The sequence below is a fragment of the Diaphorina citri genome, unplaced genomic scaffold (assembly GCF_000475195.1).
Source record: "Diaphorina citri unplaced genomic scaffold, Diaci psyllid genome assembly version 1.1 scaffold3979, whole genome shotgun sequence".
Classification (NCBI taxonomy): domain Eukaryota; kingdom Metazoa; phylum Arthropoda; class Insecta; order Hemiptera; family Psyllidae; genus Diaphorina; species Diaphorina citri.
Window position 1 is genome coordinate 1,136 of NW_007381378.1, and position 12,509 is coordinate 13,644.

Genomic DNA, 12,509 nt, shown 5'->3' on the forward strand with positions numbered 1-12,509 from the left:
GGTTAGAGATATTGTAAAAGTTAGGGTAAAAGAACACTCAAATAAGCATCATTCAATCTAAAGAGTTATGATGCTCTTTAGTTATCCTATTGAATGATGATGTTCGTGTGATGTTCACACCAGATTTTTCCCTACTTATCAAGTAGGTATGCACCAAGTATAAATTAGAAACGAGGTTTTACTTCATTTTTGAAAATTCTCCAATTAAAAAAATACGTATAAAGGACAGTCTGAAGTGTTTTGGGTCATAGGGTGACATCAATTAGTGATTTTTCCCTCCTTTGTACTAATAAGTGCACCTATCATGATTATGAACTAATTAGAAGATATTTAGAGACAATGTTCATCTTCTTCTTTTTTCTTCTTCTTCCCTTCCTGCTTCTCCTTCTCCCTTTACTTCACCGATCTCATCTCGCGGTTCTCGCGGTCTTCTCATTCCAGGTATCGTGGGTTCGACGCCGGGACTGGCACATTTTGACGTCCGGGGTTCTGACCTACACGAATGACGCCCGCTTTCAAGTCATCCACACAGACGGGTCTGACGACTGGAACCTTCAGATTAAATTCCTGCAGAAGCGAGACAACGGCACTTATGAATGTCAGGTAAGAGTCTTATGAAGGTAGGAAAGAATGTCTCTTATGAAGGTTAGACTAGAAGTATTATGAAGGTTTCAAATGCTTCATAGTAGTAGTTCTGACAGTTTTACAACCTTCCAAGTTCAAATCGAATTTATCCAGAACCTGAACAGAAGAGACAAAACGGCACGTAAGAATGTCAGGTGAGAATCTTATGAAGGTTATATGAGAAGTTCATATTTACGAAAGTTGGGTGATGAAGGTTGAGTAAACAATCTTATGAAAGTTCCAAGAAAATTGGAAGTAAAGGAGGGAGTTTTTAATTGTGTGAAGTACATTTCAATGCTTGTCACAAATATATCGTTCCGCGATTATTTATTACACCTAGATAAATATTATGACTTGACTTGGACTCGAACCACCAACCTTCAGATCTAAAGTCGAACGCGTTAACCACTGCACCACTGAGGTTGGTTAGGAGATTGGAAGTATTGGAAAACCTAAATCAAATTTCTGCAAAAACAGGAAACTAGGATTTTTAACATTATTACTACTTATAGGAAGATGGAGAAAAAGAGAGAAGGAGAGGAAGGAAGAGAAGAAGAAACGTGAGGAAGAAGGAAGATAGTAGAGAAGGAGAGAGAGATATGCGACACAGATAAACAAGAGAAAGAGGGGAGGAGAGAAAGAAGGGTAGAGAGGAGGGGGGGAGAGAGAGGAGAGGGGGAAGTGGGGAAGTCAATGATAGAGAAACTCAAAGATAGAGGAAGAGAGAAAGAAAATCAGTAATAGAGAAAGAGAGGAGGGGGAGAGAGGGAGAGAGAGGAGGGGGAGAGAGGGAGAGAGAGGAGGGGGAGAGAGGGAGAGAGAGCAGGGGGAGAGAGGGAGAGAGAGAGAGGGAACGTAAACATAATAATAAAGATTTGGGTCAAAACGGGATGAGTTCGGTTTTCTCTTCTTCTTCTCCTTCTTCTTCTCCTTCTTCTTCTTCATCTTCTTCTTTTTCCTACTTGTTGCTCTTATCCTTTTTCTTCTTCTTCTTCATTTTCTTCTTCTACATCTTCTTTTTCTTCTTCTTCTTCTTCTTCTTCTTCTTCTTCTTCTTCTTCTTCTTCTTCTTCTTCTTCTTCTTCTTCTTCTCTTTCTTCTTCTCTTTCTTCTTCTTCTTCTCCTCCTTTTTTCCCTCCCTCCCTCTCTCTTTCCTTTTCTTTCTAGTTTCGTCCATCTACTCATTTTATTTGCAATTTGATTTTCCCATATATTTGTCTTATCTCTTCTTCTCTGTCTAAAGTCTGTCTATCTCTGTCTCTCTCTCTCTCTCTCTCTTTAATTCTAAATCTCTCGTAGTATGTCTCCCTCTCTCTCTCCCTCTCTTTATTTTGATCTCTCTCCCTCCTTTGTCTTCTAAATACTATTTCCTGTTACCTATTTATATTGTATATGTACCCTGGAGAGAGAGAGAGAGAGGAAGAGAGAGAGAGACAGAGAGAGAGAGAGAGAGAGAGAAATACATAAGGAAGAGGGAAAAACTTAGACCTCACTTTCTTCGATCCAAAGCGGGTCAAACCGACTTCAAATTGGGGTCAAAATTTCGGGGGCAAAAAGTTTTCTTGTTTGTAATTTGTGATCAATCAATTACTCGTAGGTAACATGCCGTACCTTACAACTTTGTTTTCCAGTTAAACAATAAGAAGGAGGAATAACAAAAAAAGAAATAAAGGAAAGAAGAAGAAGAAATGTAGGACAATAAGAAGGAAAATGAAAAGGAGAACAATAAATACGAAACAAAGAAGGAAAAACTAGGAGGGAAACTAAAAACAGAAAGAAGAAGACCAAAAAGAAACAAGAAGAAGTTTTCGGTCTGTTTTTCTCAAAGAAAAGATATTCATTTTGAGCAACCTCGTGGCCGAGTGGGTAACACATTAGGTTTGCTAGTCGGAGGTCCCTGGTTCGATTCCCGGCGGGGTCGAAGTTTTCTCGTCTTCGTTCTCGGAGATCAGGGTGCACCCATCCTCTTGAGGTTAATGGAATAGCTACTTTAATTTTGCAGACTTCATAGAGGAAAAAGATAGAATAAACCTTGTTTATCCTGCTCAAATGAGACTGAAAAGTCCCTGTACCCCAGCAGTCTAAACAGGGTCTCGTTTATTTTATGGGTTAAATAACATGGTACAAACACCAAAAAAAAAAAAAAAAAAAAAAAAAAAAAAAAAGACCCGATTACATTTCTTTAAATGGGAAAAACAAAAAAAAAAAAAAAAAAAAAAAAAAAAAAAAAAAGATGACCCGATTACATTACTTTTCTTCCTATAGGATAAGGAAAGTAAAAAGTCTTTATTGAAATTTTTACTGGGTTATTTTATCTCGAAAAAAATCACCTGCTTGATTTTTGTTACATTTTGGGACACCTTGTACTCGAGTATATTTTTGTTATACGTTTCCCACTTCGGAAAAAAAAGAAAAAAAAAAAAAAACGGTAGGAAAATATTCCCAATAATTTATACTTTACACTTAAGAAGAAAAATGTTCTTACCTTCCGCCGGGGTGGGTAATTTATTTTCCCCACTTCCCCCTAAATCAGGGCAGTATTTAGGGGATTCCAAATAGTTCTTTAGGGGGATTTAGGGGGTTTTAAATAGTATTTATTTAGATTTAGGGGATTCTAAATATTTCTCATAAAAATATAGTATTTAGGGGGTTCTAAATAGTATTTATTTAGATTTAGGGGGTTCTAAATAGTTCTTTAGGGGGTATTTATGAAATTTATTGAAATCAATATGGAGGTTCAGTAGGTAGGTGCCTATGAGTGTGAAATAAGAAATAATTCAATATTATCTCTCTCTCCTTCCCTCACTCTCTCTCTATCTCTCTCTCCCTCCCTCACTCTCTTTTTCTCTCTCTTTCCTTATTATAATCCTCAGTCCCTATTTTTTTGTTTTCTTTCGATCTCTCTCTCTATCTCTCTCTCTCTCTCTCTCTTTCTTTCCCTCACTCTCTCTCTCTCCCCCTCTCTCTCTCTCTTCTTCTCCCTCATCCTCCTCTTCCTCTCTCTCTTTCTTTCTTTCCCTCTCTCTCTCTCTATCACTTTCCTCTCCCTCTCTCTCTTCTTCTCCCTCATCCTCCTCTTTCTCTCTCTCTCTTCTTATTATAATCCTCAGTCCCTATTTTTTTCCTGTTTTCTTTATATTTCCCTCCTCTCTTTCTCTTTCTTACTCTATCTATCTCTCCCCTCTCTCTCTCCCTCTCTCTCTCTCTTCATCTTCTCCCTCATCCGCCCTCCTCTTTCTCTCTCTCTATTTTCTTCCGTGATTGTCTCGGGATCAAGTTCAACCCAGGATTGACCCAGCAATTTTCTTTAATGTTACAATGACATCTCCACTAATATTGTGTTCACTACACATTGCATATTCAGTGAGAAATACGGCGTTCATACAAATTTAATACTAATCGAAAGCTCTAAATTACTGTAAAGTCTAACAGACCTACCATTATCCCGAAACAATTCAAAATAATCGCTGTAGCCTGCGCAAATGATGATAGCACGTTGCGCATTAGTTGGTCGCTTAAGTTAAGCAACGTTGCACAATGTTGGTATCCGGCTGGGTGACCATCTAGGCAATCGCGTGGAGGCTTTTCCTGGACCGACTCAGGTTGGGTGAGGCTGAGTATGCGGATAGCTTTGTCGCCGAATGGAGGGTATGCTCCCCGTAATTAAAAATCTTAGGAGTTAATTATGTATTATTTGAATGGCTAAGAGGCAGAGTGGACTAAGTCCAAAAAAAGAGTTTTGAGATAAATGGAGTCAAAGTTTTAGGACTAGTTAAGGTTTAAATAGAGCTAGCCATTTTGTTTTTGCTCTCATTTCAATACAACACTAAAGTTCGCAACCAATATAAAAAGTAGATCTTTTCGCACTCTTTCCAACGATATACTAGATAACTCAGAAAGTCGATTTTTGGACTTTGTCCGCTCTGCCTTTTACCCATTCAGTTATAATATGTAGACTTGTAGAGTGACATTAAATAACACAAAAATAAGCAATCTGAAAATGAATGTGAATTAAAAGAAAAGGTGAATTAAGGTGAAAAAGAAGAAGAAGAATAAGACGACGGAGGAGAAGCAGAAGAAGAAGAAGAAGAAGAAGAAAAGGTGATAAAAAAGGTAACATTCTGATTCAAGCCTAACTGAGTGTGTAACTTAGTACATCCACTTTTTTAAACTTTTTTCCCCCCCTCCCTCCTCCTTCCTCTTCTTCTTCTCCTTCTTCTCCTCCTTCTTCTCCTTCTCCTTCTTCTCCTCCTCCTTCTCCTTCTTATTCTTCGTCTTCTTTACCTTCTCTTCCGTATGGCTTGGTTATGACAAGGGGAAAAATGGCGCCCATTTGTATTCCTACATTCATTTCTCACCTTCTCTTTTTTTTTTTCTTAGAAATTTTTTATTTTGAGTCTATTTTTCATCACTTTATTTTTGTACTCACTGATTTCTTCTTTTCAGTCGCTTTTCTTTTTCGTTTCAAAAGCTCATTTTTACTTTCCTTATCCTATAGGAAGGGAAGTAATGTAATCGGGTCAAATTTTCGATGGTCAGTTTTTAGTGCCGAAACACGTTTAGAGGTCCCTAGAGCCTAAATCCAAAGTTTCAGCCATTGGTCCGTGTGTCTGTCTGCCCGTCTGTCTGTAAACAAAATATCTCGAGAACGGTAAAAGCCAGAGACTTGAAATTTGGTATGAAGATGTCAAATGTGACAAGGATGCGACACGAAACATTTGGTTGAGATAGAAGCTGCGGTTGGCGGCATTTTGACCGCTTCTTGGCGGTTATCGACCGTTTTTTGGTGGTTTTCAGCTATACCGACTAAACGCGGTTAGAGATATTGTAAAAGTTAGGGTATGAAAACAAGAACACTCAAATTAAGCATCATTCAATAGGATAAGGAAAGTCGTGTGATGTTAACACCAGATTTTTTTCTTGTAGGAAGTAGGGTACAAAGTTGGAGTCTCCGATTTAATTGCTCACTTCCATGTGCTACTAAGTTAATGGATTTCCAGGAAAGAGAAAGATGAGAGGCATACTACGGGACGGGCATGCTACGACACAGAACACACGAGTCTAATGTAGCAGTTGTTTCATTGCTACGAAATAAAAACGGCGGTGAAACAATCATCTTTTCTTTTCTTAAAAAAAAGAGATGAAGAGGGGGAAAAATGAAGGAAGTGGAGAGATGGAAAATAAAGAGGCTACAATAAATAAAGACAAAATGAAATAGGGAGGAGTTTATAAGGGGGGAAAGGGTTGAAAAATTACCATCTCTCAAGATCTCTCAAGGGGTTAATTTGCCTCTGTAATCTCCAAAGAATACAGAAGAATATAGAATGGTGGATATCAAAATACAGGGGATATTATTTCCCTTGTATTTTGATACAGAAGAATATAGAACGGTGGATATCAAAAAATACCTATGTTGTTTTAGTACATTTTATTTTTAGAAAACATTTATCTAGGTACCTAGTTGTTAAGTATAGAAACTTTTTTTTTTTTGCATTGGTTTTCCCTTCAGGCCCAACCATACACTACAACATCTCATTCACAAAATGCTCCTGGTCTTGGTGATCTTTTGATGCATTAGCGAGTGTTTAACAAATAATAATAATAAATAATTTATTTAGTTTTAAATTTAAAGTACGTATTTATTTTTCATTAAAAATACAAATGAAAAAAATACCTATGTAAGTCCTATTCACATTAGGTACCCGCTGGGTTTTTGTTTTGAACAGATTAAAATCTGGTGTGAACATCACACGACTTTCCTTATCCTATTGAATGGTGCTTTTTGGGTGTTCTGTTGTAACATTTACAATATCTCTAACCGTTTAATCGATATAGCTGAAAACCGCCAAAAAGCGGTCAAAATACCGCCAACCGCAGCACCTATTTTTAACAAACGTTTTGTGTTGCATCCTTGTCACATTTGTGAACTACATACCAGATTTCAAGTCTTTTGCTTATACCGTTCCCGAGATATTGTTAAATCACACCGAAAACCGCCAAAAACCGGTAAAATGCCGCCAACCGTTGCACCGATCTTAACCAAAAGTTTCGTGTTGCATCCTTGACACATTTTAAAACTGCATACCAAATTTCAAGTCTCTAGCTCTTACCGTTCTCGAGATATTTTGTTTACAGACAGACAAACACACACACGGACCCACGGACCAAATTCAAGTCTCTAGCTCTTACCGTTCTCGAGATATTTTGTTTACAGACAGACGGGCAGACAAACACACACACGGACCAATGGCTGAAACTTTGGATTTACGCTCTAGGGACCTCAAAACGTGTTTCGGCACTAAAAACTGACCATCGAAAATTTGACCCGATTACATTACTTTCCTTCTTATAGGATAAGGAAAGTAAAAAGTCATTCATATGAGTAGAATAAATAGGTAGGTACCTAATTAAAATGAATGAAAAAAAAATAATATGAATGGAAATGTCAAATATGGTAAGTAGGTAAAATGTATGAATTTATGAAAGCAAAAAAATTCAAATGACGTCACATCACAACTATGAAAGAAAAAGCATTTTTAAAGGGTATGTAAAGTACCATAGGAAGAAGGAGGAGAAGAAGGAGAGAAAAAGAAGAAGGAGGAGGAGAATAAGAAAGAGGAGGAGAAGAAGGAGAGAAAAAGAAGAAGAAGGAGGAGAATAAGAAAGAGGAGGAGAAGAAGGAGGAGGAGAAGAAGAAAAAGAAGAAGAAGAAGAAGAAGAAGAAGAAGAAGAAGAAGAAGAAGAAGAAGAAGGAGGAGGAGAAGAAGAACAAAAGAAGGAGGAGAAGAAAAAGAAGGAGAAGAAGTAGAAGAAGGAGGAGAAGAAGAAGCAGGAGAAGAAGAAGGAGGAGGAGAAGAAGAAGGAGGAGAAGAAGAAGCAGGAGAAGAAGAAGGAGAAGAAGAAGGAGGAGGAGGAGAAGAAGAAGGAGGAGGAGAAGAAGAAGGGGGGGGAGAAAAAGAAGGAGGAGGAGGAGAGAAAAAAAAAAGGAGAAAGGAGATAAAGATTAAGAGAAAGAGAGAGAGAGGAGAGAAAGAGAGAAACAGAGGAGAGAGAGAAGAGGGGGAGAGTGAAGAGAATAGGATAGGATACGAGCCAAGGTAAAATTCTATTAAAAAACAGTGAGATGGCAAAAAAAAACATACCTAGATGTTCACGTTTTGTGTGAGAGAAAGAGAGAAAAAGAGAGAGAGAGGGAAAGGGGAAAAGAGAGTAGGAGATACAGATAGATAGAGAGAGAGAGAGAAAGAGAGAGAATAAGAGAAAAAAGAGAGAGGGGAAAAAGCAAGATACTAAAGAGAGAGAGAGAGAAAGATAAATATATAAGAAAGAGAGAGAGAAACATATATAAAAGAGAGAGAGAAAGAGAAATATATAAGAGAGAGAGAGAGAGAGAGAGAGAGAAAGAGAAATATATAAGAAAGAGAGAGAGAAACATATAAGAGAGAGAGAAAGAGAAATATATAAGAGAGAGAGAAAGAACGAGATAGAAAAAGCAAGAGAGAGAGAGAAAGAGTTTGGAGAAAGAGAGATTTTAATAATGAGAAAAAAAAAGAAAAAGTAAATATTAATAACAAACAATATAGTCTTCTCTCTCTCTCTCTCTCTCTCTCTCTCTCTCTCTCTCTCTCTCTCTCTCCTTCCTTATTTATTTCTATTATATATTTTTTTATCTTTCCTCTCTCTTCTTCTCCCTCATCCTCCTCTTTCTCTCTCTCTCTCTTCTTATTATAATCCTCAGTCCCCATTTTTTCCTGTTTTCTTTATATTTCCCTCCTCTCTTTCTTTTTCTCTCTCTCTCTTTCTCTCCCTCTCCCTCACTCTCTCTATCTCTCCCCTCTCTCTCTATCTCTATCTCTCCCCTCTCTCTCTTCTTCTTCTTCTCCCTCATCCGCCCTCCTCTTTCTCTCTTTCTATTTTCTATTTTTCTTCCGTGATTGTGTCGGGATCGAGTTCAACCCAGGATTGACCCAGCAAATATTTTTTTTTTTAATGTTACAATGACATCTCCACTAATATTGTGTTCACTGCACATTGCATATTCAGTGAGAAATACGGCGTTCATACAAATTTAATACTAAATCGAAAGCTCTAAACTACTGCAAAGTCTAATCTAAGGTGTACCATTATCCGAAAGTATAATGAAAAATGATAGAGAGACGAAGATAGAAATAGGAAGAAGGAAAAGAGAGAGAGAGAGAGAGAGAAACAGGAATGGTCGAAAAAATTCCCCTTTGGCAAAGAAAAATAATAGTAGATAGAGAGAGAAGGAGAAAAAATAACAAGGGAATGTAGGAGAGAGAAAGAGGAAACGAGAGGTAAAATGAAGGAAAGAGAAAGACAGACACAATGAGAGAGAGAGATTGATTGATTAAATGATACTTTATTTTACATTTTTTGAATATACAAATGAAAACGTCCCTAAGCTAAGTCTAACTTGTAATGGGATCAAGTTAAGCAACGTTGCACAATGTTGGTATCCGGATGGGTGACCATCTGGACAATCGCAAGCAGGCTTTTCCTGGATTGACTCAGTTTGGGTGAGGTTAATCTGTGTGGGCGTTTGGGTTGTTGCCGAATGGAGGGTATTCTCCCCGTAACTAAAAATCTTAGAGCCAGCCTAGTTAGCTTAGTTGGTAGTGCGTCTGCCTTGGATATACAGGGTGTCCCGCGAACGACTGCACAACGCCCGAGGGTTGATGCAGGACCTAAAGGGCCACCAGAAAAAGCCATCTGGACAGATCCGACCCCCAACAGGGGCAGAGTTATGAAGCAAAGATGAGAAAAAAAAGGGAGAATGAGCGAAAGAGAGAGAGAAGAAAAAGAACAAAAAGGGGAAAACTGTGAAAGGGAGAAAGATAGAGGGAGAAAGGAGAGAGAGAGAAACAAACAAATAGAGATAGAGAAAGAGAGGGAAGGAGAGAGAAAGAAAAAGACAGACAGAGAGAGAGAGAGAGAAAGAGAGCAAAGATGAGAAAAAAAAAGGAGAATGAGCGAAAGAGAGAGAGAGAAGAAAAAGAACAAAAAGGGGAAAACTGTGAAAGGGAGAAAGATAGAGGGAGAAAGGAGAGAGAGAGAAACAAACAAACAAAGAGAGAGGGAGAGTGAGGGAGAGTGAGGGAAGGACAGAGAGGGGGAGAGAGAGAGAAAGAGGGGGGAATGTCGCCGTCCTTTTTAATCAAAGAAAGAGTGAGAAATTAGGTAAAAGAAACAGAAACACAGAGAGAGAGAGAGAGAGAGAAGAAGAGAAAGAGAGAAAAGGAGAGAGAGAGAGAGAGAGAGAGAGGCAGCCGTAATGAGATTAGCATTAGGTAAAAGAAACAGAAACACAGAGAGAGAGAGAAAAGAAGAGAAAGAGAGAAAAGGAGAGAGAGAGAGAGGCAGCCGTAATGAGATTAGCCCAAAAAAGTTTTCTATCTGGGACAATTTGAATACCAAATGCAATTTACTAAAAAAAAAAAAAAAACTTGTGTTAGGATGAAACAAAGTTTTTTTGCCTCAAATTTCTTTCGGAAGAAATTTTATTCAATCAGTGCCGAAATGAAGGGCCTAGTTAGCTTGGAGGGTAGCGCGTCTGCCTTGTAAGCGCTAGGTTGCGGGTTCGATTCCCACCCGGGGCGGATTTTATCCTGAACAGATAAGGTTCGTTCTCGGAACGGCTGGCTTTCTCTCATCCTGTCCTCCTTCTCTCTTTGATTTCGGGATGATGAGTGATGAGACTTTCTTTCTTGAGTACCACTTAGGTATTTGAAAGAATCTAAAAACAACTTTAAACAGAGTTCGTTCTCGGAAGGAGAAGGAGGAGGAGAAAACGAAGCAGAAGTACGAAAATTTCATTAACACATAGCAGAGGAAACAACAGAATATGTGATACAAAATACAAAACATCTGAGAGAAAGAGACAGAGAGAGAGAGGGAGGGAGAGAGAGAGGGAGAGAGAGAAAAGAAAGAAAGAGAGGGAGAATGTAAAAACTTCATAGGCGAGAGAGAGAGAGGAAGGGAGAGAGAGAAAAGAGAGGGAGAGAGAGAGAAAAGAAAGAGAGAGAGAAAAGAAAGAGAGAGAGAGATAGAGAGAAAAGAAAGAGAGGGAGAATGTAAAAACTTCATAGGCGAGAGAGAGAGAGAGAGAGGAAGGGAGAGAGAGAGAGATAGAGAGAAAAAAAAAGAAAGAGAGAGAGGGAGAGAGAGTGTAAAAACTTCATAGACGAGAGAGAGAGAGAGAGAGAGAGAGAGAGAGAGAGAGAGAGAGGGTGAAATAAAAGAGAGAGAAATAGCGGGAGCAAAGGGACTTTTTATTCTCATTCGAGCAGGATAAACAAGGTAGATTTATTCTATGTCGAGCGCAAAGCCCGAATCAATTACCCCTTTCTCTTTTTTCGCAGAGTCCAATCCCGCCGCAGTACGTGTTCTGGTTTCACAACGACGTCATGATCAATTACGAGGCCGACGGCCGAGGCTCCGTCACAATCAGTACGGAACGAGAGGCCGAGGGTCACGGCCGGACACACTCGCGGCTAAATATCCGCGGGGCGCGGCCGGGGGACTCCGGCAATTATTCGTGTCGCGCCTCCAATACCGAGCCGGATACGATTGTGGTGTTTGTCACTAAAGGTGAGTCCGGATTACTCCGGATTATTATTAATCGGATGAACGTAGGTATACAGGGTGTCACAGAATTTATGCTTCAATTGTTTTTCTCGAAGGCTGTTTGAAACTTTTTGACAGCCACTAAAAAAAGCTTAACTAGAGAGAGAGAGAGAGAAAGAAAGATAAATAAGAAAGAAAAAGACAGACAAAAACTTCATGAGTAAGAAAAAGAGATGATAGAAAGAGGGAGAGAGAGGAAGAGAGAAAGAACTGTGAGCGTGAGAGAGAAAAAGATCTAGACACCTCAAGGGAAGACGAAAGAAGGAGAGAGACAAAAACCTCATAAATAAGAGGGAAAGAGATAGAGGTAGAGAGAAAGAGAGAGAGAGTAGACGGAGAGAGAGAAAGAGAGAGAGGAGAGTAGAGGGGAGAGAAAGAAAGAGAGAGAGAAAGGGAGACGGAAAATAGAGTAGATAATGAAGGAAAGAGTGAGAAAGAGATAGGGAGAGATACAAAAACCTCATAAATAAGAGAGAAGGCGATAGAGGGAGAGTGAGAGAAAGAAAGAGAGAAAGAGAGAGAGAGAAAGGGAGACGGAGAATAGAGTAGATAACTAGATAATGAAGGAAAGAGTGAGAAAGAGAGAGGGAGAGATACAAAAACCTCATAAATAAGAGGGAAAGATATAGAGGTAGAGAGAGAGAGAGAGGGAGAGGGAGGTGGAGAATAGAGCAGAGAGAGAGAGAGAGAGGAATTGAATTATTAAGCATTTGTGGTGAAACAAGTTCTTCACAATTTTGCGGGTGTCAAAATATAACCTCCCCGTTAGAACGGGAAAATGAAATGAAGAAGAAGGAGGAGAAGAAGAAGGAGAAGAAGGAGGAGGAGAAGAAGGAGAAGGAGGAGAAGAAGAAGGAGAAGGAGGAGAAGAAGAAGAGGGAGAAGAAGAATAAGATGATGAAGGAGAAGAAGAGCGAGAGGAAGGAGAATTAAACAAATAGATATGATGTGTGTCTCCTACGTTCGTATTAGTTCGGGCATCTCCGGAACACATAGGCGTAGTTAAATAGATAGTTAAACAGTGTGTAGTTAAATTGTTATTTCTCATTTCATACCAATTTATTTATTTATTTTAAGAGGTTTGACAGAGGGAACTGTAACTGCTATGATCTTATCGTCCCGAAAGCGAAGAGAGAATTAAGACAGGATAGGAGGAAAGCCAGCCGTTCCGGCGAGAACGAACACTATCCCATCAGGATAAAATCCGCCTCGGGCGGGAATCGAACCCGCAGCCTAGCGCT

The 12,509-nt window shown here is 39.1% G+C and overlaps 1 protein-coding gene across 1 annotated transcript; it reads left to right on the forward strand.

The window, feature by feature from the left end:
* The first annotated feature begins 238 nt into the window (after positions 1-238).
* Positions 239-11,333, forward strand: LOC103520722. The gene is made up of 2 exons (XM_026831735.1): positions 239-603; positions 10,902-11,333. The coding sequence occupies exons 1-2, from the start codon at positions 340-342 to the stop codon at positions 11,331-11,333; spliced, it is 696 nt and encodes a 231-aa protein (XP_026687536.1). The 5' UTR covers positions 239-339.
* The last annotated feature ends 1,176 nt before the right edge of the window (positions 11,334-12,509 follow it).

What these genes read in the sequence shown, in the direction of transcription:
- LOC103520722 (XM_026831735.1), top strand. Translation starts at nt 340, where the DNA reads ATGTTCATCTTCTTCTTTTTTCTTCTTCTTCCCTTCCTGCTTCTCCTT. An exon ending in ACGGCACTTATGAATGTCAG is followed by an intron (nt 604 to 10,901) that starts GTAAGAGTCTTA and finishes AAATAGCGGGAG; the next exon opens with CAAAGGGACTTTTTATTCTC.